The following is a 27,730-nucleotide window of genomic DNA, read 5'->3' on the forward strand; positions in this document are numbered from 1 at the left end:
CTAAGAGTGTTGTTGAGTTTCTTAATGTCATCAATAGAAGAGGATTCCAGATAAATCTGAGCGTCATCTGCATATAGGTGGAAGGGGATGTTGGCTTTTTTCAGTAGGGTGGTGAGGGGTTCCATGTATATGTTGAACAGTTGAGGGGAGAGCACTGAGCCTTGGGGGACACCTCTGCTGACCGGAGTAGGTTGGACGTAAATGTTTAGATTTTTATCCTTTGGGAGTGTAAGAAGGAGGAGAACCAGTGGAGGACCACCTCATCTGCACCTACCCTATCTCGGAGAGCCTTGATGAGTAGATTGTGATCAACCGCGTCAAAGGCTGCTGATAGGTCCAGGAGAATGAGTAGGCAGCATTGATCAGTATCTAGAGACTTGTGGATGTCGTCCACGATGTTAAGTATCGCGGTCTCGGTGCTACAGCCTTTTCTGAAGAACGATTGGTGGGGATCTAGAAGGGTGATGCTGTCCATGTGCTGAGTCAGTTGTAGGAGAAAGCACTTTGAGGATTTTAGATAGGAGGGGCAGATTGGAAACGGGTCTGAAGTTGTTCAGATCGTTGGTGTCAAGGCCTGGTTTTTTCAGTAGTGGCGTAAAGTGACCGACTTTGAGGCAGTCTGGTATGACGCCAGTTTTCAAGGAGCTGTTTATGATCTTGCACCAGAATGGGGCTAGGGAGAGTTTCAGCATTTTGGTCAATTGGGTAGGTATAGGATCTAGGACGTGAGATGCGGGTTTGAAGGAGATCAGTTTAAGAATCTCAGCTTCAGGTATGGGGTTGAAGGATTGCCAGGCTTTCGTGGGATGCTTGCGTGTGCTGGCTTCGGACTCTGGGGTTGGGCTTTTGCAGGAGGGATTGAGGTTAAGGTCTAGTGAGAGTTCAATCTTGGTGATTTTGTCGTTGAAGAAGTTGGCGAAGTTGTCGCACAGGTCTTTGGAGGCCTGAACTGGGGTTGCAGACGGCTTGGAAGTTTGTTGCCTGATGATATTGAGGAGTTCTTTGGGCCTGTTGTTCGTGTTGTCCAGAGCCGTGCAGAAAAAGGTGGCTTTTTTGTGGCTGATGTGTTGTTTGTATTTCCTTTGGGCTGCTTTGAGTTGGTCGCAAAGGCTTGTGGAAGGGTTGTTCCTCCATAGTCGTTCTGTAGCTCTTAGTTGTCTTCTTTCTGCGTTGATGTGGGTGTTGAGCCAGTATCTGGATGGAATGTTCCTACTTTTTTTTAATTTCCGTTGTGGAGAGATCATCTGTGGAGACAGGCAGGAGTGAGCTTACCTTTTCCTCTAGGTTGAACATGGTGATCTGTTAGATGTCTCATCTCGTGATGTGGAATCGGATTAGGTGGTGGTCGGACCAGTCAACGGGCAAGGGTGTGGTCGATTACGATTGTGTCACGTTGGGCTATAATGGCATCTAGGATTGCTCCTTTGTTGTGGGTTTCATCTGAGCAGTGTTGGGTAAGGTTGTTTCTGTGTAGCAGCTCATTCAGGTTTTGGATTAGCGAGTTGCTTTTTTCATTCCAGTGTAGGTTGAGGGCGCCCAAAATTAGGTTGTTGGCGTCTCAACAATGAGCAATCAGGTCAGACAGGTGTTCTGTGAAAGTGGTGGTGTTGCCTGGGGGATGGTATAGGAGATGGCAGTGTAGTGTAGACCGAAGTATACTGCGCTTCAGTGGTCTAGCTTGCTGGTGAGGAGTTGTAAGGGTGATTGTTCGGCGGATGTAAAGAGTAAGATTTTTAGGAGGATCTTGCGGGAATCAGGAGGAGGTCATTGAGTTGACTTGGCTGGTCATCGATAGTTTGTTTTTGACCAAGTTTCTCAGCTTCCTGACTTGGTTGAAAGGGGTTTTGGAGGGACCATGTTCTGATGACCACCAGGCTGAGGGCCATAAAGTCTGGCCTTTCCCGAAGAGTGCTACCTCAGTCTTGTCGGAGATGAGTTGGAGGCAGATTTCTATAATTCCTCTTCCTCCTCCAACCTCTTTACAAAAGTGTTCTTACGTTGCTGTGAAGTAGAATGAGAGCCACACAAGAAACTCCAGCACATAAAATAAATATTGCAAGATGTCCTACAATGTGGAACCGTCAGTACGTCTCTGAACTTAACATCTGAGTTCCGATGATTTGGAAAAGGCGCTTCACTTTCTTATCTGCAATTAAAGTAGTTTGTAAGGTATTTATATTCGTGAAGGCAAAGTCAATATTGTAGTTGTTGCAATAGGTTTAAAAAAATAAGCAAAAAAAACAAATCAATTGTACATTTTACACTGTCGCCTTTTTCGATGCAGAAACGTTCAATTCCATTTTATAACAAGGATGGCATGTTAAATGCAGGCTACAGTATTGCACTTACTTTTGAACCTTTAAATAAGCCATCGCTCTGTTTGCCGGAAGAAGTGCATTGGTGCCATCTGCTCCTATACCTCGTGTGTAACATTCGATCGCTGCTTCATATTTCCCCTCTTTAAAATATCCATTCCCCTGGAAAATATTGACAAAATGTTTAGATATCTGATATTTAAAGCCTAGCTTGTAACATTTCAGAGAACACACTGAACAGAAAGACAATTTAAACCACGCACTGCATAAAATCTAAACTAAGTTAGCAGTTGGGTGCAAGACGACTTAGGTGAGCGATGTTAATACACTCTACGAGGACCAGGGAACGTCGAGGACGACCAGGACCAGGAGGCGAACTGTCCCACGAAGGCTCTTGCTGTCGGTGGCGTCGAAGTTGGACTAGGACTCACCAAGCCTTGGCAAGCGGAACCCACGCAGAACGGAGGACTTGCTTCTGGTGCAGACCAGGAAGGTCTGGGGTGCTTCTTCTTTGCAGAGAAGCGGGAGCCAGTCTGGAGGAGCCAAACCAGCACAGAAGATTTCAGGATGCGTCGTCACAAAGGCCATTAGCCAGCGGGAAAGCAACCGGACAGACACGGCAAGCAGGAAAATGCAGAAGGGCCCCACGCAGGACTCGTGGAGTGTGGGGGGCTGGTCTTCGGTGCAGATGGTGCTTGGGGGTGGGGCTTCTCAATCCCTGGGGCACAACTTCGAGGGTGCCCCAGAAGCTGCGCTTGAAGATACTAGCCACTTTTCCCAGGTAGCCGGTCCCACGTCTCTCGTCGCCTCCACGGATCTCAGCTCTGCTGTGGATGTGGATCAGGGTCGGAGAAGTCTGGAAGTCAAGGCTCTGGTCGGGCTCTGCAGTCGGTCCCTCGTAGAACTTTAGCAAAGCAAAGGGTAGTCTCTTGATGGTGCCTGTTTGCACAGGGTAGCCACTCCTTGGCCACAAGGGAGATTCTTCAGTCTTCTTCTTTCGTCGAATGTCGAAGGTCCAGAGTTTCTGTTCAAGTTTGCAGGTTCAGGATAATCTAAAGTCTTGAGGCCCAACTCCCACTCTTATACTAATCTGGGGGGCTGGGATACCTGCTAGGTCACGCCTTATGGGTGGGACCTGGGAGGGGGTGGTTACACCCACTTCCCTTTGTCCAGTTTCACGCCAGAGCTGGGGCTGGAGTGCCCCAGCGCCGGTTTGAACTGGACTATGCAAGGAACACCTTGTGTGCCCCAGGCATGTCTCATTCCTTTCAGCCCACCCTGCCCCAATACACTAAAGGCTGTCTGGGGAGGTGCTAGCACCTCCCCAAGCAGGAAACCTATTGTCCAGGCCTCCCTGGCTGGGATCACTCCCAGCAGCAGGAGGTCAGACTTGTGTCGTGGCAGCAGCATCCATTTTGTGATGCTGAGGCTTTGGTCAGAGGCCAACAGTGAAGTATGATTTTAACATGTCTTTCCCTCTAGAAGGGGGGAATAATATCCTCATGTCCAGAAATGGTATGGGGGTATTATTCCACAGTGTTAGACACCTTACACGACATGTTTCGATAAAGCCAAACCATAGTTACCATAACCGTTTAAGATTATAAGGCACTTTAAGAGTATATGGTAGGCTATATCATAGAACAGCTATAAGGACGTGGTTCCGAAAGCTGCAGACAGGCTCAGCTCATGCTAGAGCACCATCTCCCATGTTACCAAGCACTCTGCCTCCAGGATTGTTAAGGCCTGCCATAGGAGTGACTGATAGGTACACATGTGTCTATATGTAAGTTAGGTATAGGAATACTACACCTAAGCAAGGGGTGATTACACGACCTTGCCCCAGCTGAGTGATCAGCCAGTTGTGTCAAAATGGAAGGCCAGGCCAGGGGTGGCATAATACATGCTGCAGCCCCTGGTAGGCCTAGGGTACACCTATGCCCTGGGTACCTAGGGTACACTGTACAGGGGCTAATAAGGTGACCCTATCCAAATGGGTTATGCACCTAAAGTACATAGTATCAATTTAGAGAGAGAACAGCAGGGCTGTGGGTCTGATTAGCAGGCCCACAGCCACATCTAAGTCGAAAACCAGTAAAGCAAAAAGTGGGGGTGAACATAGAAAGCAGACCCTACTCTCCTACAAGCTTTATCATTTTAAGGTTACCTCCTGCTGCTGCCTGGTCAATTCCGCTGCCAAGGATCAGCGATTTTACTTACAACTGAAGGCTATTCCTGTTAAAGGTGGGTTAACTGTTTTTTGGTGACAGAAATCAAGAAAGCATTACCTACAGTGTCACATTTCAGATCTGAAACGTCTCACTTTAACTCTGATTCAACATGGAAATGCCACACATATGAAACTGCAAATATTACAGTTTTGAAAACGATACTGAAAGTAGCTGCACTATACTTATGATTGCTATTCTTAGGTCTCAATTCAATCCGTTCATTTCATTTGCTTCTATACAGTTTAAAAAGAACCACATCTCGGTACAAAATTTTAAAACTGCCAAATAAAAAACGCAAAATACACAAAAAAAGTCATCCAAAATTAGATAATATGTCCGTGTGAGCATTGTGTTAGGGAGAAAGTGTGCAAATGGGTTGTGTGCTCCCGTACAGGGTCAAAAATTATTTGGACCCAAACACTCTTCAGCATTGGTTCATTCAACATTATTTTCAAAAGGCCATTAAAATCACAATGTACAGTGACATAAATATTCCTTATTAAAAAATGATAATCATTACATTTATTATTACAAATTAAATTGAAACAATGTTAAGCCTCGTGATAAATATCATTAACAACTCCCATTTTGAAGTCTTTGTTTCAGCTTTGTTCCACTCTAGAAACAAGTATTTGTATCTCATAGTCACATAACTCCAGACTATATCAAATACCTGAAAAGGATTATGAATTAGCAATTCAAAATCATTATTAGGAACTGTGCTCAATGGTCTTTCACACAGCAACACGCTTACCAGGTCTTTGTCGGTGATAGCCTGCTGCTTAAGCTGTTGTTCTGCTATGCTTTTCTTCTCTTCTTCCGTGAGCTCAGTCCCTTTGAATTGGTTTTCAGGCTGCTTTAATTTAGCATTTTCTTCCAATGTCATAGCCTATTAAATAATACAATTAGAATTATTGGTTTATTTTAGTTACCAACCTAACATATAGGAGGGTTGTGATATGCTGCAAATTTGTAAAAGGGCGATCTTTTTATATTGTGATGCATGTGAAAGTGTAAATGCATTAACCCCTTCGACGCGCATGACGGAACGGTTCCGTCATGCACGTCGGTTGGGCGGTGCGCATGACGGAACCGTTCCGTCATGGCCCCGCCCGTGCACGGAACCTTCAGCGTGGCGCGGAAATCCACGCCGCGCTGAAGGGGTTAATAGATTGACTTTTATTTAAATTTCGGCTGATTTTACCAATTCAATATGGATACTAAAACCATAAGCAGAGCATACAACCTCCAATGCAGCAAAAACAGATTACTTAGCCTCTTCAATATAGCTTCTGAAATCAAAGTAGCTATATGTATCTTAATTTGTACCGGTTTGTAGTTTTTTTTTTAAAAAGTGACACTTTACCCTTTGTGTCAACAATTTCTTCCTAACAAGTATCACATGTGGTCCATTTGATTGCAATAATGTATGGCTTACTGCAGGGCTAACCACCACCCTTTTCTGCTGCTGTGTGAAGTTGCAAGTTAAAACTGAATCCAATGGTAAGCATAAAACCCACAACGATATCCTACATGTAAGTATATTATTCATTTCACACGTATAAGAAAATATCTGTCTGTGCTTTCAAACTGTCCTACACAGTAAAAACTCAAAGCATTCTTCCAATTTATCCTCAAAGCTCATAAGACACAAATGGTTTATTTCTAGAACAAGAGATAGCATATCCATATTGAATGAAGATCTTTAGAGGGAGATAATTTATTTCAAAGAAGGGTTTTTCATCTACTATCAACACTTTTGAGGTCAATTTCATCCATTCCAGTTTACATTCACATTTGAGATCAGTTACACCAAGTCATAGTCTCATTTCATCGCAATTCCTTTTCTCATCTCAAAGCGGTCCTGCTTCTTGACCATTAAAAGTGCTGCCTTCTGTTGTGGTAACCAGAGCATTAATGGCACATATGCTGATGCTACTTATACTACTTTCCAAATAATATCTGTACTGAGACGGTACCTACAATTACTAATACTAGCATTAACAGTTCAACTATAGTAGAGCAAGTACAACTAATGGTTGTACTGCTGGTCGCCAACTCTAACTAAGACTGATATTACTACTACTAAATGTACTTAAACTGCTACTAAGACTAGTTCTATTATGACAGCTTGGAGCACCGCAATCACCCCAGCTATTATTAATCAATCACTATACAAATACCAGAAACTACAAAGAGTGCTCAAACATATTCCTCTAATATGTGCATTACGGATAGAGCTACCTCTAGGGTTATAAGAACTGCTGACCCCTTTGAAACTACTGCTGCTTTTGGTGCCTCTGATATGGATCTAATACTATTAGTTTTAGAAATAAAAATGGTCCTATTACCAGTAAGTCTACAACTATCGTTCAAAGGAGGACCACTCCAAGTAGGAGCGAAATGCATTCTGCTTTTCATTTTGCTTTCTTTTTTCACAAAGTTTATGCAAAGAGAACTGCAAATAAAACTCAATCTACAGCAAACTCTATTAAAGAGGCATGGTATAAAGAGTGTTCAATGAGTTTTACATCCACATGTTGACTCAATGAGGAAAGAAAAACTGAGCTGGCAATTTTTGTTAATATGTTAGCAGAATGCTCCTTTAAGAGCATTCCCATTTGCATTTTTTTGTGTACACAGTAAGGCACTGTTTGGCAGGTGATGCCAAACATGTGGACAGGGACCTGTCAACAGCATTCAATTCTGTCAAAATGACAAAGCTGTGGTTGAGGCTGTTGGACATGGGCGTAGAGATTTCATGGGTGAACTTTCTATACAATATGCTCTTAGATCTGACTGCTAAAGTGTGAGTGAGCTCTAATGGAGGAGTATCCCCAGAATTTGGCCTTAGACGCAGAATGCACCAAGGTTACATTTTGGCTCCTCTACGCTTTATTTTATATATTAATGGTCTTTTTCCTTATTTAACCTCTATTTTGGTCTTACAAAGTTGCTGGCACATAGGTGCCCGCTCTGCTCTATGCGGAAGACGCTCTCCTGGTGGCCCCGATCCCTAATGCTTTGCAGGTGTTGGTGAACCATTTTGTCCATTTTATGGACAGTTTAGACCTGATCACCAGTTACAGTAAGTCTCAATTTATGGCACATGGGTCATGTAGTATTGATACTCGCAGGATAATCGTTAAGAGCCATGCCTTGGACAGTGTCAGAGACTTTAGTTATCTGGGAGTAATCTTTAATGCTAAGGGCTCCTGGTAACCTCTGCTGACCAGCTCATGCCTTAAGCTCAGCAGGAGCCATTTTTAGTCTCCCAAGATCGAGGGGGCTGTTTTGCCTATTTTAGAGGTATACAATGCGTCACAGCTGCTCTGTATAGGGTGTGGATTGGGGGATACATTACAAGTTCCTCTATTCAGTTAGAGGAAAATCTAATATGCCAAAGGCTTTTACACTTACCATCGACCAAAACAAGTGATATAATATATGCAGAATTAAGCCAGCACTTCATTGAGGACAGGGTTCAATTGGACATATTACTGCTTTTGGTTAATGTGTGTGCCAGCCCACAAGCGCAGCTTTGGAGATGCGATTATGGATTGTCTTAGCCTAGACAAAGGGTGTGCCATTCCTTGGATTAGTTACATCTCTAAAACATTCCCAGAGCTGGAGCAGGCTTCATTATGTACATCCCCGATAAATATTAAGAAAGCAAACAACTCAAGGGTTCTGAGCCTCTTCTGGGAATTCTGTGAAACCAAAAGGTTACAAATCGAACTGCAGAAAAATACAGTGCTTGTCTATTATAGGTACCATGCCAGTACAGAGCCCGTGCTTTATCGTTCATTAGACCTCAAGACCGTTTTAGAGGCGTTAAGGCTCATGAGTATTACTAATCAGTCCGATACCTTGGGGAGGCCAGTGGTCTATTGTCCTTGTGATAGGGAGTCTGCACAGTCATTATTACATATCTTTGTCATTTCTTTGATTATCCCCGTACAGTTTTCCTGAAACCTCTTAAAATCATTGAGCCATCGCAGATGTAGAATAGCTTTGTATCATCTGCAGAAGTTGAATTCTCCAGATATTTGTTTAAGGGTGAGTTCCTTTTACAAATCTCTCTGCACCTCTTTCCAAAATGCCACAAGCGACATTTTGAAAGGCAAAAGGAAGAACCAGACCTCAATTAAACAAGCTAGCGTCAGATTTTTCCAAGCAATTGATTTTGCGTCCCAGCAGGTGATTTTATGGGACTTTGCTGTGACATCGCACTACCTCTCGAAGTAACAATGCAGATCTGCACATAAAGGCCTGGCCTAGAGAAATCTACTCACCCACTTGCTATGGGCAATGGGTTTTCTGTCAGATGTTATCAGGGTGAGCTATTTTTAAGGGCTACTGGTCTGGTCCGGCGTGATACTCCAGCTCACAAAAAAACAGGCGTTCTTATCATTTAGAAAGAGAAAAAACAATAAAGATGCCTTTATATCTGGTTACATTTGGTGTGAGTTCAAAGGCAGAGGTGAGATGTCAGCTTATGTCTTCTTACAGATTGTTCCTACTTTTATCCTGGATATTGTGCTTCCAAATTCCTCTAAGTTTGCAGTCAGACAAAGAAAAGTAAAATGAACTGTCTGGCAATTATGCTGTTAGCAATAAAAGACAATAGGATGTCATTGTTGTTTCTAAAAATTATTTAAATACCTTGTAAATGACTGTACACTTTTGTTTTTTAATTCTAATGTGTGATCATATATTTTAATAGGATCAAAACAAATCAGAGCACATTACTTGTAGATGTGCGTATGATAAATATTTGCTGAACTAGAATTTACCCCATTATTGTTTGTACGCTATATAGTTTTATCAGTAAACCTGCATGCCATGAATCAAGAGGCAAGGGAAGAGTCATGTGCACCTTTCATGTTGGCTAGATTTTAATTATACATGGTGCAAATGTTTAGTCTATTAAATCAAAAATAAGAGTTTTTGTACAGCACACATGCTGAACTCACATACTTGAAGGTGCTCTCATATTTAATAATGAAGAAAAAGGGAACTCGATGAAATAAATTATTTACCCAGGATAACACAATTTGGACCAGATTATGGTTAAAGCGCATTACAGTTAGGTCGAGTAGATTATTCAAGTCACTAGACCTGCAGGTATAGCAACATTTTAATGATTATTTGATCCCTTGGCGCCACCCCTGCTTGCAGAGGTTGGGAATCTTACACTTTGCACACCCTCAGATAAAGGTCAGCCATGAAAGATTGGAGGTGACAGTGTGCAGAACATTACTTAGTACCTTTTTATTTTAATCAGGTAAAAGAGTCTACTCCATTGAGTGGAGCTTGGTCCCCACCCAAGGCCACAAGTTTTGCCCATTGCCCTGTATGGTTGAAGGGGATCTAGCTACAAGAATCGCAGCCACTTTTTTTAGCAGGGAAGTTAAAGCTGCTCAATTGTCAAGTTCAATCTCCATGCATGGCAGTGCTATTTGCACATATTCAGGCGTAGGATTGTGCCCTGTAGCTGCGACAGAAGGTTCCCCCAAAGTGGTAGGTGGATCAGGGTTCATATGCAGACACTGAAACGATTGTGGTTGTTTACCCAATCCAGAGCTATCAAGATGACTGAAGTCTAATCTGTCCTGATCTTCAGAACTCTGGGCAAAAGATAGAAATGTGGAAAGCCATACAGCGGTTCTGCACCTAACTGCAAACTGAATGCATCCCCCAAGAATACTCTTGGTGAAAACCCCAGTGCACATTAGTCCCGACACTGTGTTTTTCTGTGTGGAGATGTTTTGAGACACCTCAGGGTGAAAAAGCCATTTGTGTTCTGCCAGGTGCTGCCTCTTGAGGTCATTCGCCCTGGTGTTGAGGATTCCCACCCGATGGTTGGCTACAAGAGAGATTCCATGAAGCCCTAGCCATGTCCAAGGTCCTTCCCGGCACAAGGTCCAATACCTCACACTGTGCTTTTGGCACTGTACAACTTGGCAAACTTGTTGTTGTTAGGAGCTTTAGAGGCCTCCACTTGTTAGATGGGAGAAAGGCTTTCAGGGCCAAACGAATCACGCAAAACTCTGAAAGACTGATGCGGAGTTTTCACTCTGATCTCCCCGGTGACCGCCCCAACACAGAAACAATTCATATGGCACTACTGTGAAGACTGGTTGCGTAGGGCGAACTGCCTTCTGCATAACAGACTGGTGTCCAGCCGCCACTACCAAAGATCCTAGGCAGTTTCCTTTAGATACGGATGTTGTCTGACAGACAGCCCTGATGTTGAGACCACTGAAAATGGAGGCATGACAAGTACTAGAGACCAGTAGAATGCATGAGTCCAGGTTTTCAATATGCTTCTAAACCACCCACACCAGAAGCAAACATTGAGAAAGCAGCATCAGAATCATGTTCTGGACTCAATGAGGGGGTTAAAAAGTCCAAAATGCCATAATGTCCAAGGTGGGCCTATGAGGGAAATCTTCTGTGTAAGCTTAAGATTGGACTTCTGTTCATACATGGAAAACCCTAGGATGAAAGAATGAACATCGCGCTGAGGTGGTCTACAACTAACAGTGGCAAACCTTCAGTGGCCTATTATTGAGGTATGGAAATACATGTATCCAACACCTGTGAAGATGGGCAACAACCACAGATATAGATTTTGTAAACACCTGAAGGTCAGAGGTGATGTTAAACGGTAAGACAGCAACTTGGAACTGTTCCAGCAGCACTAGAAACCAAAAGTAGTGTCTGTGAGACTGTAGGACAAGCACATGAAAGGATGAACCATGAAGGTTCAAGGACATCATTCAATCTTGTGAGTTCAGAGCGGAACGAATCTGGGCAAGACTGAACATATTGAATTTGCCCTTTCATAGATGGTGTTCAGAAAGGGCCATCCTTTTTTTGGACCAAGAAATAGCAAAAGTAACACCCATCACTTTTCTCCACCTCTGGAACGTTCCCTATGGCCCTTTTGACCCAAAGTGTTTGGCCTTGCGTTATCTGCCAAAGGTCGAGTAAAAACTAACCCTGGGCGTAGTTTGCGTAGTGGCGCTACTCTATGCTACGCGAAGTGCACTTCGCACTATGCGAGCTACGCGAACTGCGTAGTGCGGTAGGGAAAATGCTGTTCGCACTGATTGCACAGTGCCGGATGCTTGTCCACACTGTGCAATCATTGCAAACAGCATCTTGCACAGTGCAAGCGGTCATTTTCTGCAGCTCGAGATTTGTACTCGAGCGGCAGCTTTCTCAACGCGGACTGGTAGTTTCTTGTCGCGAGCATACGCGACCACTCGCAATGAGAAACCTGACCTCCCCATGTTGAGAATCTCACCGGGAGGTTTATTTTCCACACTCGCTATCGGCAACCTGATGCTGCTGATCGCGAAAGAGGAAAAAGTCTCGCTGGGATGTTATTTTGCTCGTTGACGTTGAGGACCGAGAGCAAGCAAAAAAGGCCCGCTCCGCGTTTTTGCACTGTGCTTCGTGCAATTCACGTAACAGTAGCGCAAACTACACGAGCGTAACGTAGTACTACGCCCAGGGTTAGTAAAAAACAGATGCTGCTTCGTGCAATTCGCGTAGCAGTAGCGCAAACTACACAAGCGTAACGTAGTACTACGCCCAGGGTTAGTAAAAAACAGATGGGATTCGGGGGGGGGGTATGGAGGGTGTTGAGGGGGACTGGTGTAACCCCTCGGAGCAATTTTTTAGCATCCACTGATCTGAAGCTGTACTTCTGTAGCCATGTAGGAAAAATTGAATCCAGCCCCCTACAGGCTAAGCATGCTCCTCGAAGGGTAAATCAGAATGGCGTGTTAGCTGTTGTGGCAGGATTGTTGTCCTTGGGGGTCATCCATGACCAGCTTCCACCATGTCCGCTGGAGCAACAAAAATTCTAGGGATGGTTTTGTACTTGTTACGAGGCCTGAGACTAGCGAGAAGGTACACCTTGTAAGTAATTTCAGAATTTTCATTATTGTTGGTGAAATTGACAGACCGGTGAAGTTAACACTAGAGAGTGGTCTGTAACACAGCTGTAATTAAAATGCTGTAAAGCAGAGTCAGCTTCTCTCCGAAGAGTCGAACCATCAGAAGGTTTGCGCATCAGGGATGTGTGCATGTCACCTGAGAACTCTGTGGCCCGTATCCAGTCACAATGCCTGATCACAACACTGGTGCCCATCCATGGCATGACCCACACAGTCAAAGTCAAAATATTCTTTATTGTTTAAGTTAGTTAAAACCATAACAATATGCTCGTAGCAAAAAAATAATTATACTGACTTTAAAAGAGAAACTTCAATTGTCCATAGTGCTGAAAGCGACAAGATATGATAAAATAAGACTGTGGAACAAATAGTCTATTTTGTGAAGCACAGACTCGGAGGGGACTATTAGGCTTACCAACTCAATTCACTGGACTTATCAGCATATTGGTGTGATACAATAAAGTAGAGTCGGGCGGTGAGAACCACTGTGTGAGATGTAGACTCTGAAGTGCTATTTTGTGTCTCCCCTCAGACCGGACTTAAATAATTTTTTATACAAGGTTAAACATTTCACTAGGTTGCATTTCAGCTGTGGGTCATTTGGATCAAGACATTTTAGTATTGCTGCTCTACAGGTGCGGATATCTCTTATATTAGAATGTTTTTTCAGTAACAGAAGACTATATGGTTTTATGGCAGGGCAGACGCATGATTTAGGTCCTGCTTCAGTGCTCCGCAGTGCTTCGCAAAGGCTGCATGATATCGGGCCTTTGTATTGCCAGCTTGGCTGTTCAGCATTTGATGTAATTGAGCCAAGACGTAGTGCTAAAAACTTTGTTTTTAAATATGGGGAGTACGTCTGCCCTAAATACGTTGCCGGTTGCAGTTTGGTATACGATTGCAAGACCATCCATGCATGGGCTCGCTTGCTGAAACTTGTTTTGTCCTCCATTAGCGAGTGCTTTATGGCCACTTTCTTTAGCGTTTGCTGAAAGGAAGAAAATGGAAGATTCAATTGCCAAAGACCCGTGATATTTGTGAGTTTTATGGATGATTGTAGGTACTGAGTGTAGGCAGGCTCAGGATCATCATCTAGGGCCCTCCACAAAGGATTATTGAGTTTTGCAGATTGAACCAAAGTTTGTACCATGTTTTTATTGTTATGTACATTCTTTGTATGCGCTACTGCTGCAACCCAAATTCCAACCTCACATCAGCTGGTGAGGAGTTGCAGGGTTGAGAGAATACTATCTTGTAAGCTTTTGTTTGTAAGGCATCCAGGGTTGCTGCGTCTTTTCTATACTGGATTTCACTTGCGTATGCCACTGTGGGCAAGAGTTTAGCTTTGATAACTGCTAAGAGCGGGGTGAACGATGGACCCTTTTAGATTTCTTGCCATTGAGCAAAAGGCAAATATTAGCCTGTTTCCTTTTTTTAGTTTGGGTCTCGTGTTTTCGAAAAGTGAGTTGGTTATCCAGGATGACGTTTCTGACCAGGACGGCTTATAATCATGGCTTTAGTTTTTGAAGTATTGTTTTCCATCAGGTTTCCCTTGGGGAATTGCGCCGGTTCATTAATTGCCCTTTAGAGGCCTATTTGTGTGTGGCTTAGTAGCACTATGTCATCCGCATAAGATGGATGGGTGATTGGCAGAATGCCTAGGCGTGGTGGATGTCAGTTAACCTCATCTAACTTTGAGGAGAGATCGGCCATGAAGAACTTGAACAGGTGTGGGGCCAAGACACACCCTTGTTTTAATCCGGCATTTGTGTAGATCTTCCTAGCGAGCCTCTTGCTGTCAGCTATTTTTACTTGCATCCAAGTATTTGTATATAGTTGCAGTATGGCTCTAAGTGTTGTTTCTGGGAGACCCCACTGCCTTAGTTTATACCACAACAGGCCTAGGTTTACTCGATCGAACGCCGCTTTGAAGTCTATGAAGCATAGGTGTGAGCTCTTTTGTTGCCGTAGACTCTTATCTGCCATTAAGCCTAAAGGCAAGACGATTGGTAGTGGTGCGAACGTCTTTGCGGAATCCAGACTGGTTGAGAGGGATTTTGTTGTTGGTCTATAGCAAGTCTAGCAGAGCCGATAAAATCAAAGATGCGTCGTATTTTGCTTCAGAGTCAAGTAAGGCAATCATTCAATAGCTGGCTGGATCAGGTTAATTATTGACACTCTCCAGCAGGCTATTTGCATTACCCACCTCGTGAAAAAGACAAGACAGCGGGTCGGCCCAAAAGTTAGGGTCCTGTTTATAGATTGCTTGTGGTATCCCATTTGGGCCTGATGCCCAGTCTCGTCTGCCCGCTTGAATGACCTTAGCTGTTTTTTCTGATGTATATTGGGGTAATTGTGGGTCTACTGCCATCCTGCCATTTGGAATGCTTCCCAGTACTTTAGGTTTCCTGATCGTTGCTTGTGGTGGCTCGAACTGGAATATTTGAGTTGCTACTTCGACTGATGGGACAGGTGTGACCAGATTTATTGATACTGGTTGGATCAATGAGTTACAGGCTTTAGCGAGGGAGGGGTTAGATTTTTCCACGGCTACAACCCTTTTGTCAGGTGATATATAAAAGGTCGAAGTTATGTGCGTTATCCAGGCTGGGCAGTTACACAGGTGTTGTGAATTGCCTTTGTTGGTCTTGAGAGGCCATTAATAGGTCCCATAAGGCTCTTGTGTTTGATCTTTTAGCATTGAACAAGATCTTTGACCATAAGTTGTCTATTTGGGTTTTTTTGTCTTCCCAGATTCGTTTTTAGGTCTCGCGCCTAGCAATGCAGTGCGTAGCACTGCTTGCGCAGCGAGAGTCCTTTTGACCGGGGTTTCAAAACGGAGCCTGGAATCGCACACGCTTGTGCATGTGCTTTTCCTTTTGGCTTCTACTATTGGGCTTTGATTGCGTGTTTTTCTTAAACAGAGCACGCAATATGCCAAAGGCGGGCGCATTGTTCCACCCATGGCCTATTGGTGTCTGTTATGTGCACCAAAGCCCATGTGATTTTAATTATCGTGCCCAGACACATGTTTCGCTGTGGCGCGCGCACCGCTCGCAGGCGTGGGTTTTTTTTCACAATAGAGATCGCTTTCGCTGCGCAGCTGTCTAGTTAACATATGACGTGCAGGAGCAGGGCAAGGCCCTATGCGGTCAAATGTGTGCACTTGTGCTCCACTGCCAGTAGGGCCATTATTAGACTCTATAGTATTAATGCATGGTGTGAAACATCCGTAACTGCACATCCTTCTCCAATGTGTGAGAACATGATCATGTATGTTGTTTACTACTTGCATAAACAGCGCCCTGTGCTCTTGTAGGTGTGATTTCTGTAACACAGAAGCCTAGGCTGACGGCGCACAGTGATGGATAGAGTACCTTACTGTTCCTGGTCTAATATGCCAAAGTACATCCCTGTGCTGTCATAGATGTCTATCATTTCGTTCATTTTCACTGTTAGAGCACGTTACTGATGTGAATTTCCATCCAACTTTCTGCAGTGTCGGTGCTACAGCAGCGTGCCGTTCTGCCCTAGGTGTGATCTCCGTCAAACAGCATTCAAGAGCATAGCTCTGCTGTCACTGATAACATAAACAAAGTACAAGAGTCTGCAGTGCAAAAGCATGGCCCTGGGATGTAGTCTACTGTGCTCCATGGTGTGATGGGTCAGCGCTCAGCACAAGGGTTTCATTAGTGTCCCATGGTGCACAGTAGCACCACGGGACCGTCTGCTGTGAGATTCGTACAAGACCGGGTGCCGTGGCGCTACACTGCCCGCGCTGCGGCGGGACCCGCTCTCTCGGGATGCAACGGATGAGACTCACCTGGACGGTCTCGGCTGCTCCTCCCGCTTGTTGTCCACCAAGGCAGGGACGCAGTTGGTGAGCTCGGTCCAGTCGGCGTGCAATCCACAGCTCCAGCCCGTGGAGAAGCGTGAGAAGAGCCAGGTCTCCTTCTTGCCGGGCCGGTGGCAGGTGCACTTCTTGTGGCCAGCCTTGCACTCGCACGACTGCGGCAGTTGGATGTTCCGCACCAGGTGGCGCCTTAATGTAAAGTTGGGCGTTAAACTTTACATTAAGGTGCTGAGGTAAATGAACGTGTGTGTGTGTGGGGGGGGCAGGGGGGTTGTGAAGACTTTGCAAAGGACACCAAACGTTATTAGCAAAAATAATTGTCTGAATAACCTATCGCGGCTGAACTGGCCCCAATAGGCCGCCAAAACAGGAGGGCAACTCAAGAGTCTGTGGCCTCTCATATAATGAGGATTGCATTCCTATTACCCGGACATCTGCCAGATGGTGACTCACTTGACCGGGCCGGACTGTCTTTTAATTCGAGGTAGCATTTACTAGGGGACGCGCAGCGCTGGAGTGCGGACTATTTTGACCGGAGCTGTCACTGAACTACTTGGACCAGAGGTCTGTGGGGGCAGCGTGACCACCTACAGCCCCTCCCTCCTCCCAGCAGCAGCCTTAAGAGACCTCACGCCTCCCGCTTTGCGGGACGCGCAGCGCTGGAGTGCGGACTATTTTGACCGGAGCTGTCACTGAACTACTTGGACCAGAGGTCTGTGGGGGCAGCGTGACCACCTACAGCCCCTCCCTCCTCCCAGCAGCAGCCTTAAGAGACCTCGCGCCTCCCGCTTCGCGGGACGCGCAGCGCTGGAGTGCGGACTGTTTTGACCGGAGCTGTCACTGAACTACTTGGACCAGAGGTCTGTGGGGGCAGCGTGACCACCTACAGCCCCTCCCTCCTCCCAGCAGCAGCCTTAAGAGACCTCGCGCCTCCCGCTTCGCGGGACGCGCAGCGCTGGAGTGCGGACTATTTTGACCGGAGCTGTCACTGAACTACTTGGACCAGAGGTCTGTGGGGGCAGCGTGACCACCTACAGCCCCTCCCTCCTCCCAGCAGCAGCCTTAAGAGACCTCGCGCCTCCCGCTTCGCGGGACGCGCAGCGCTGGAGTGCGGACTATTTTGACCGGAGCTGTCACTGAACTACTTGGACCAGAGGTCTGTGGGGGCAGCGTGACCACCTACAGCCCCTCCCTCCTCCCAGCAGCAGCCTTAAGAGACCTTGCGCCTCCCGCTTCGCGGGACGCGCAGCGCTGGAGTGCGGACTATTTTGACCGGAGCTGTCACTGAACTACTTGGACCAGAGGTCTGTGGGGGCAGCGTGACCACCTACAGCCCCTCCCTCCTCCCAGCAGCAGCCTTAAGAGACCTCGCGCCTCCCGCTTCGCGGGACGCGCAGCGCTGGAGTGCGGACTATTTTGACCGGAGCGGTCACTGAAGTACTTGGACCAGAGGTCTGTGGGGGCAGCGTGACCACCTACAGCCCCTCCCTCCTCCCAGCAGCAGCCTTAAGAGACCTCGCTCCTCCCGCTTCGTGGGACGTGCCGGGCTAAGCCCGGGCAAAGGGCGGGCCGTCTACGGCCGTCCAAGGCCGACCGAGGCTGGGCTGGGCCACCCCCCCGCCGTTGGCTACATATATCCTACAAGCGGCTCCTGAATCAGGTGATTGACAATCTCACTGACTCCCATTGGGCATAAGGGGGGCTGTTTTTTATAATTGTCCATCGTTCCTTAGTTATATGTGTTATATCATCTTCATTGTACGTTAGTACTGGTCTTCATCTTATTTGTGTCCCAATCTTACTCAACAAATTATCATGGCTACACACCCTACAAAACCAAGGCTTTCCATGGTGGGGGGCTCAGTCAGGGGGACCTTAGATCACTTTATTACCAGGGCCGCTTCCGTTTTAGAACAAGAGATTGCTATTACGGAACGCCGCTTATCATTGGACCCTATTTATCAGAAGCGTTCATCTTTGGGCCACTTACAACAGGTTCCCTCACCTCCAACTAGGACCAGTGACCCTGATTTAATCAACGACGCTGGCCTCCTTGTGCAACCTTGCGACCCAATAGTCATAGTGCACACCCCAAAGGAAACCGACATAAGTCCTCCTAACTTGCAATCATTAATGGGTACTTCCCTCGAGGACTCAACCCCAACTTACACTGTTAAGACACCTAAGAGAAAAGCCGCAAAAAATAAATTTTCTTCCTCTAAGATTACAGCAAAAAAAATTCTCACTGCTCCAACTAAAACAAGCATTTGCAATGCAATAGGTCTCGCACTTACGCAAGTTTGAGCTCTTGGCATTGTATATGAAAATGCCTCTTATTTATTTTTTGGTATTTAAAACATAAATAAAAGCATTGTCATTTACAATGCTAAAAGCTTAAACTCTCGCAAATGCGATACATATTGCTTTGCAAATGCTTGTTTTAGAAAGCTGCGTTGTAATTGGCTAAAAACGTAATGCTGCCTTTAGGCTATTCTATCAGTTCAGTCTGTTTTAAATGTATTCACACCTTGTGCTTCAAGAAAGAAAGATGTGCCAAGCAGTGTGGCGTGGTGTGAAATGTTGCAATTGTTTCTTAAATGTACTTCTGTTAGAGACTGAGGCAGCACACTTAAAAGTTGGGATATAAGGATGTAGGGTATAACAAAGCTGCATGTTCCTTTGTCGTGACCCGTGGCTTAATGTGTGAGCAGTAACTGAGCCAGTGAACAACTGTTGACTGTTATCAGTTCCTCCCTGCCCCAAGAAGTCTGGCGTGGTGTCAAAAGTTCCAATTGTTTAGACTGTGGCAGCATAATAAAAGACATGTGGCCTGGCACTTAAGATTGCTATCTCCTTGAGAAGTTGCTGTTCTGTCCCATAGGAGCAGGGAAAAGACCATTCCATGTAGGCAGAAGGAAAACGGAAGGTTTATAAGGAGGTGCATTTTCGTATGGTACCGTATGAAAAAAATGTGTAGATTTCTGTTATCAGAATTAAGTGTTTATAATTTGGAATAAATGAAAGCATTTTTTGTAAATGTTTTCCTATATGTTAGACGAGGCAGGGTAGCCATGTGTTAGGTGTGGCCAGAGTCACACTGATTTATGGTGGGGCTCCCATTCACCAAACTTTAAAGTTTTTAATCCACTATAGAAATATTGTACAAAGAAAATTGTATATTTCTTAGTATATTTGTGTAACGTTTATGTTGTACAGTGGCATGCAGGTTTCTAACAACGCGCCTTTATTAAAACTCCTTTTTTTGTCATTTCAATTTTGACAGTTGTTCCCTCTTACTTCTATGTATCACACCATATCCGTTGCTTCTGGCCCCCTGCGTGTGGGAGCAGTGAAATATGAAGCGCTGTAAGCCAAAGCAGAATTTTAAATGTGACCTTATTAACCTCGCAGGCTCCTTAAGTATATGCAGCACGGACACCTCTGAGGGGAAACCGCAATCAAGGAGGATGGTTCTGTCTGGCTTCTGCCCTAGTGGCGCCTCTGGTCTGTTTCCTGCTGACACTTGTTAATTTAGCATTTCTAATGTAATTGCAAAGAAGCCCGCTCTCTGCATGCTTGAACCACAGTTACTATTTCCCATATCTCTAGTGTCAAGAAGGCAATATTTACTTCATTTAAATGTACTTGCTTTCGGCCTTGATTCCTTTATATGTGTAACTGTAGTATACTTCGATCACACTACAAAAGGATGCAACAAGGATACTGTAAAGAAAGTTTATATTTGCCTGTGGAACATTCCTGTGGTATGGTGAGCCAGTGAGAGTGAGTCAATGAGTGAGTGAGAGTGAGTCAGTGAGAGTGAGTCAATTAGTGAGTGAGTCAATCAGTGAGAGTGAGTCAATCAGTGAGAGTGAGTCAATCAGTGAGAGTGAGTCAATTAGTGAGAGTGAGTCAGTGAGAGTGAGTCAATTAGTGAGAGTGACTCAGTGAGAGTGAGTTAATTAGTGAGCAAGTGAGCCAGTGAGAGTGAGTCAATTAGTGAGAGAGAGTGTGAGTCAATTACTGAGTCATTGAGAGTGAGTCAATTAGTAAGTGAGTCTGTGAGAGTGAGTCAATTAGTGAGAGTGAGTCAGTGAGAGTGAGTCATAAGAGAGAGAGTGACTCAGTGACAGTGAGTCATTTAGTGAGTCAATTAGTGAGTCATTGACAGTGAGTCAATTAGTGAGTGAGTCAGTGAGACTAAGTCAATTAGTGAGAGTGAGCCAGTGAGAGTGAGTCAATTAGTGAGTCAGTGAGAGTAAGCCAGTGAGAGTGTGCCAGTGAGAGTGAGCCAATGAGTCAGGGAGTGAGAGTGAGTTTGTGAGAGTGAGTCTGTGAGTGTGGAAATTAGTGAGAGAGTGAGTCAATTAGTGAGAGAGTGACTCAGTGAGTGAGTCAATTAGTGAGTGCGTCAGTGAGAGTGAGTCAATTAGTGATAGTGAGTCAGTGAGTGAGTCATGAGAGAGAGAGTGAGTCAGTGTGAGTGAGTCAATTAGTGAGAGAGTGACTCAGTGAGTGAGTCAATCAGCGAGTGAGTCAGTGAGAGTGAGTCAATTAGTGAGAGTGCGTCAGTTAGTGAGTTATGAGAGAGAGAGAGTGAGTCAGTGTGAGTGAGTCAATTAGTAAGAGAGTGACTCAGTGAGAGTGAGTAAATTAGTGAGCCAGTGAGAGTGAGTCAATTAGTGAGAGAGAGTGAGTCAGTGAGAGTGAGTCAATTAGTGAGTCATTGAGAGTGAGTCAATTAGTGTGAGTCAGTGAGACTGAGTCAATTAGTGAGAGTGAGTCATGAGAGAGTGAGTCATTGAGAGTGAGTCAATTAGTGAGTGAGTCAGTGAGAGCGAGTCAATTAGTGAGATTGAGAGAGAGAGTCAGTGAGTGAGTCAATTAGTGAGTCAGTGAGAGTGAGTCAATTAGTGAGAGTGAGTCAATTAGTGAGAGTGTGTCAGTGAGAGTGTGTCAGTGAGAGTGTGTCAGTGAGAGTGTGTCAGTGAGAGTGGCAATTAGGGAGAGAGTGAGTCAATTAGTGAGAGAGTGACTCAGTGAGTCAATTAGTGAGTGAGTCAGTGAGAGTGAGTCAATTAGTGAGTCATTGAGAGTGAGTCACTTAGTGAGTGTGTCAGTGAGAGTGAGTCAATTAGTGAGTGTGTCAGTGAGAGTGAGTCCATTTTTGAGTCATTGAGAGTGAGTCAATTAGTGAGTGAGTCAGTGAGAGCGAGTTAATTAGTGAGATTGAGTCAGTGAGAGTGAGTCATGAGAGAGAGAGTGTCAGTGAGAGTGAGTCAATTAGTGAGAGAGTGACTCAGTGAGAGTGAGTAAATTTGTGAGCAAGTGAGCCAGTGAGAGTGAGTCAATTAGTGAGAGGGAGAGAGTGAGTCAGTGAGAGTGAGTCAATTAGTGAGTGAGTCAGTGAGTGAGTCAATTAGTGAGAGTGAGTCAGTGAGAGTGAGTTAATTAGTGAGCCAGTGAGAGTGAGTCAATTAGTGAGAGAGAGTGTGAGTCAATTAGTGAGTCATTGAGAGTGAGTCAATTAGTAAGTGAGTCTGTGAGAGTGAGTCAATTAGTGAGAGTGAGTCAGTGAGAGAGTCATAAGAGAGAGAGTGACTCAGTGACAGTGAGTCAATTAGTGAGTCATTGAGTGAGTCAATTAGTGAGTGAGTCAGTGAGACTGAGTCAATTAGTGAGAGTGAGCCAGTGAGAGTGAGTCAATTAGTGAGTCAGTGAGAGTAAGCCAGTGAGAGTGTGCCAGTGAGAGTGAGCCAATGAGTCAGGGAGTGAGAGTGAGTCTGTGAGAGTGTGGAAATTAGTGAGAGAGTGAGTCAATTAGTGAGAGAGTGACTCAGTGAGTGAGTCAATTAGTGAGTGCGTCAGTGACAGTGAGTCAATTAGTGATAGTGAGTCAGTGAGAGTGAGTCATGAGAGAGAGAGTGAGTCAGTGTGAGTGAGTCAATTAGTGAGAGAGTGACTCAGTGAGTGAATCAATCAGCGAGTGAGTCAGTGAGAGTGAGTCAATTAGTGAGAGTGAGTCAGTTAGTGAGTTATGAGAGAGAGAGAGTGAGTCAGTGAGAGTGAGTCAATTAGTGAGAGAGTGACTCAGTGAGAGTGAGTAAATTTGTGAGCAAGTGAGCCAGTGAGAGTGAGTCAATTAGTGAGAGGGAGAGAGGGAGTCAGTGAGAGTGAGTCAATTAGTGAGTGAGTCTGTGTGAGTGAGTCAATTAGTGAGAGAGTCAGTGAGAGTGAGTCATGAGAGAGAGTGAGTCAGAGTGAGTCAATTAATGAGTCATTGAGAGTGAGTCAATTAGTGAGTGAGTCAGTGAGTCAATTAGTGAGAGTGAGTCAGTGAGAGTGAGTCAATTAGTGAGTCTGTGAGAGTGAGTCTGTGAGAGTGAGCCTGTGAGAGTGAGTCTGTGAGAGTGAGTCTGTGAGAGTGAGTCTGTGAGAGTGAGTCTGAGAGTGAGTCAATTAGTGAGTGAGTCTGTGAGAGTGAGTCTGTGAGTGAGTCTGTGAGTGAGTCTGTGAGAGTGAGTCTGTGAGAGTGAGTCTGTGAGAGTGAGTCTGTGAGAGTGAGTCTGTGAGAGTGAGTCAATTAGTGAGTCTGAGAGTGAGTCTGTGAGAGTGAGTCAATTAGTGAGTCTGAGAGTGAGTCAATTAGTGAGTGAGTCAATTAGTGAGTCTGTGAGAGTGAGTCAATTAGTGAGTCTGTGAGAGTGAGTCAATTAGTGAGTCTGTGAGAGTGAGTCAATTAGTGAGTCTGTGAGAGTGAGTCAATTAGTGAGTCTGTGAGAGTGAGTCAATTAGTGAGTCTGTGAGAGTGAGTCAGTGAGAGTGAGTCTGTGAGAGTGAGTCAGTGAGAGTGAGTCTGTGAGAGTGAGTCAATTAGTGAGTCTGTGAGAGTGAGTCTGTGAGAGTGAGTCAGTGAGAGTGAGTCTGTGAGAGTGAGTCAATTAGTGAGTCTGTGAGAGTGAGTCAGTGAGAGTGAGTCTGTGAGAGTGAGTCAATTAGTGAGTCAATTAGTGAGTGAGTCAGTGAGAGTGAGTCAATTAGTGAGTGAGTCAGTGAGTGAGTCAATTAGTGAGTCAATTAGTGAGTGAGTCAGTGAGAGTGAGTCAATTAGTGAGTGTCAGTGAGAGTGAGGCAATTAGTGAGTGAGTCAGTGAGCGAGTCAATTAGTGAGTCAATTAGTGAGTGAGTCAGTGAGTGAGTCAATTAGTGAGTCAATTAGTGAGTGAGTCAGTGAGAGTGAGTCAATTAGTGAGTGTCAGTGAGAGTGAGGCAATTAGTGAGTGAGTCAGTGAGTGAGTCAATTAGTGAGTCAATTAGTGAGTGAGTCAGTGAGAGTGAGTCAATTAGTGAGTGTCAGTGAGAGTGAGGCAATTAGTGAGTGAGTCAATTAGTGAGTGAGTCAATTAGTGAGTCAATTAGTGAGTGAGTCAATTAGTGAGTGAGTCAATTAGTGAGTGAGTCAATTAGTGAGTCTGTGAGAGTGAGTCAGTGAGAGTGAGTCAATTAGTGAGTGAGTCAATTAGTGAGTGAGTCAGTGAGAGTGAGTCAATTAGTGAGTGAGTCAGTGAGAGTCAATTAGTGAGTCAATTAGTGAGTGAGTCAGTGAGAGTGAGTCAATTAGTGAGTGAGTCAGTGAGAGTCAATTAGTGAGTCAATTCGTGAGTGAGTCAGTGAGAGTGAGTCAATTAGTGAGTCAGTGAGAGTGAGTCAGTGAGAGTGAGTCAATTAGTGAGTCAATTAGTGAGTGAGTCAGTGAGAGTGAGTCAATTAGTGAGTGTGTCAGTGAGAGTCAATTAGTGAGTCAATTAGTGAGAGAGTGACTGAGTGAGTCAATTAGTGAGTGAGTCAGTGAGTGAGTCAATTAGTGATAGTGAGTCAGTGATAGTGAGTCAGTGTGAGTGAGTCAGCCTATGGCATAAGTGGTCTTTTTTTCAAGTCACTGCTTATGGCACGGAGCAAGGGAAAAGAGTAACTAAAGTAACCATTAATCGCCACTTAATGTGAATAGATTATATAAATTAACCACAGTTACTATTTCCCACATCTCTAGTGTCAAGTAGGCAATATTTACTTCATTTTAATGTACTTGCTTTCGGCCTTGATTCCTTTATATGTGTAACTGTAGTATACTTCGATCACACTACAAAAGGATGCAACAAGAATACTGTAAAGAAAGTTTATATTTGCCTGTGGAACATTCCTGTGGTATGGTGAGCCAGTGAAAGTGAGTCAATGAGTGAGTGAGAGTGAGTCAGTGAGAGTGAGTCAATTAGTGAGTGAGTCAATCAGTAAGAGTGAGTCAATCAGTAAGAGTGAGTCAATTAGTGAGTGAGTCAGTGAGAGTGAGTCAATTAGTGAGAGAGTCTCAGTGAGAGTGAGTCAATTAGTGAGAGTGAGTCAGTGAGAGTGAGTCAATTAGTGAGAGAGTGACTCAGTGAGAGTGAGTTAATTAGTGAGAGTGAGTCAGTTAGTGAGTTATGAGAGAGAGAGAGTGAGTCAGTGAGAGTGAGTCAATTAGTGAGAGAGTGACTCAGTGAGAGTGAGTCAATTAGTGAGAGTGAGTCAGTGAGAGTGAGTCAATTAGTGAGAGAGTGACTCAGTGAGAGTGAGTTAATTAGTGAGCAAGTGAGCCAGTGAGAGTGAGTCAATTAGTGAGAGAGAGTGACTCAGTGAGTGAGTCAATTAGTGAGTCATTGACAGTGAGTCAATTAGTGAGTGAGTCAGTGAGACTAAGTCAATTAGTGAGAGTGAGTCAGTGAGAGTGAGTCATAAGAGAGAGAGTGACTCAGTGACAGTGAGTCAATTAGTGAGTCATTGAGAGTGAGTCAATTAGTGAGAGTGAGCCAGTGAGAGTGAGTCAATTAGTGAGCCAGTGAGAGTGAGCCAGTGAGAGTGAGCCAATGAGTGAGTGAGAGTGAGTCTGTGAGAGTGAGTCTGTGAGAGTGAGTCTGTGAGAGTGTGGAAATTAGTGAGAGAGTGAGTCAATTAGTGAGAGAGTGACTCAGTGAGTGAGTCAATTAGTGAGTGAGTCAGTGAGAGTGAGTCATGAGAGAGAGAGTGAGTCAGTGTGAGTGAGTCAATCAGCGAGTGAGTCAGTGAGAGTGAGTCAATTAGTGAGAGTGAGTCAGTGAGAGTGAGTCAATTAGTGAGAGAGTGACTCAGTGAGAGTGAGTAAATTAGTGAGCCAGTGAGAGTGAGTTAATTAGTGAGTGAGAGTGAGTCAATTAGTGAGTGAGTCAGTGAGAGTGAGTGAGTCAATTAGTGAGAGTGTCAGTGGGAGTGAGTCAATTAGTGAGTCATTGAGAGTGAGTCAATTAGTGAGTGTGTCAGTGAGAGTGAGTCAATTAGTGAGTCCGTGAGAGTAAGTCAGTGAGAGTGAGTCAGTTAGTGAGAGAGTGAGTCAATTAGTGAGAGTGAGTCAATTAGTGAGAGAGTGACTCAGTGAGTCAATTAGTGAGTCCGTGAGAGTAAGTCAGTGAGAGTGAGCCAGTGAGTGAGTCAATTAGTGAGAGAGTGAGTGAGTCAGTGAGAGTGAGTCAATTAGTGAGTCATTGAGAGTGAGTCAATTAGTGAGTGAGTCAGTGAGAGCGAGTTAATTAGTGAGATTGAGTCAGTGAGAGTGAGTCATGAGAGAGAGAGAGTCAGTGAGAGTGAGTCATGAGGGAGAGAGAGAGTCAGTGAGAGTGAGTCAATTAGTGAGAGAGTGACTCAGTGAGAGTGAGTCAATTTGTGAGCAAGTGAGCCAGTGAGAGTGAGTCAATTAGTGAGAGAGAGAGAGTGAGTCAGTGAGAGTGAGTCAATTAGTGAGTCTGTGAGAGTGAGTCAATTAGTGAGAGTGAGTCAGTGAGAGTGAGTCATGAGAGAGAGAGTGAGTCAGTGAGAGTGAGTCAATTAGTTAGTCATATGCCTTGAGATCAGCACTATCCTTTTTGGCTGCATATAAACTGTCTTTGATCTGCACGCAAGCCTTGTGGTTTTCTTTTGTGAAATTTGTGTGGAACTTTTTATCACATTTCAGCTGCATGTCCCTGTTTGATCATGCATGTGATTGAGAGCCCATGACTATGTGCTTTAAACAAGGAAGTCGCACAAAAACAACTCTTTGTTCCACAGGCCATACGATCTTCTGTGTTCTTAGATAATGTTGCTACCGAAATGCAGAAGTTTTTTTATCTGACTTGTATTTCATCATTATTAAGTACTCATTGAGGCAGACATTAATTTAAAGCTACATCATTACTGAACAGAGCCCCAGAGTGAGACGCTCTTAACGTATCAGCTGGCACATAGTCTTTTCACTGTATGCTCTTTCAGCAGCATAAACCGAAAGTCCGTGGGGCACTGACAGAGCTGAAGTGGGTGACTGGTGGCCTGCTGGTTCTGTTGAAGCAGTAAAATAAAAAAGCCATTAATCAAGCATGATGGCTCTGTCTCCCTTCACGCCCAGGGAGGAGGGAGATGCTAGCAGAGCATCAAAGGGCTGGGTGAGAAGGGAGGGGGGAATGCAAGGGTCAAAGCGGGCGAAAGTGAAAGTAATCAAGCAGAGCATCCAAGGGCTGGGTGAGAAGGGAGGGGGGAATGCAATGAGCAGAGGAGCAGCTGTGCACGTGCATGTGATCTCGTGCACTCAAGGTTTAGGCCAGCCAAAAGACTGTGGGTAGCACTTTGAAAATCCCACATATAAAATGTCTCTTCGAGCCTTTGGCTCGCGAGACCTAAAAGGGAGGAAAGATTGTCATCCTGTTGGGCCCAAAAGTACGTCTCAATTTAAACCGACTCTTATTCGAACTAGGTCACCAACACTTTCGATACAGCCTCCCATCTCCCCTTTCTCCAATTTATTGACTGACATAGAGCATTTGGTAAGATCTTTACTCTCACCTTTAATAGAGAGAGTTAAGAACATTGCAATACAGCTAACATGTTTGGAAGCATCTCATGCCTCACTTATTGCATTAAATAACGATCTGAATTCCCATTTATGTAAAAACCCTACTGTGGCTATTACGCCCCTTCCTTCTATTCAAACAACCACTCAGCCTAATACATCAAACCACATAGAGAATATACCTGTTTCTCTGCCTATACCAGAGAAACAACTCATTGCTAAGGGGGCTTTAAGAGAAGATCAAATATCCAACCCTGCAGCGTCCCTGGGTAATAACATCAATCGGCAGCCTTCTTCGGATTACAAACTGGATAAAAGTTCATACATCGACCTGCCCCCCGAAGCGGCGCCCTACGTAGTGACACTTACTGGTGTTCCAGCGCTTGATCAGGGTAAAACGGAGAGATACCAGGAACTCAAAAATAAAGTAGTATACTGGCTGACTCAAAATAGACCTCTTCCCCCTGAAA

General features: G+C 44.8%; 1 protein-coding gene across 8 annotated transcripts in view; it reads right to left on the minus strand.

The window, feature by feature from the left end:
• RPAP3 (RNA polymerase II associated protein 3) overlaps positions 1–27,730 on the minus strand; it is a 319,254-nt gene that overhangs the window by 186,458 nt on the left and 105,066 nt on the right. For all 8 annotated transcript variants that reach the window (XM_085653336.1, XM_085653330.1, XM_085653333.1 and 5 more), the window contains 2 exons: positions 5,301–5,435; positions 2,350–2,477 (listed from right to left, as the gene is read on the minus strand). In XM_085653336.1, the coding sequence (XP_085509462.1) occupies positions 2,350–2,477; positions 5,301–5,435 (263 nt within the window). The remainder of the gene's footprint in view (positions 1–2,349; positions 2,478–5,300; positions 5,436–27,730) is intronic.

This window comes from Triturus cristatus, chromosome 4_1 (assembly GCF_964204655.1).
Source record: "Triturus cristatus chromosome 4_1, aTriCri1.1, whole genome shotgun sequence".
NCBI classification, from domain to species: Eukaryota; Metazoa; Chordata; class Amphibia; order Caudata; family Salamandridae; genus Triturus; species Triturus cristatus.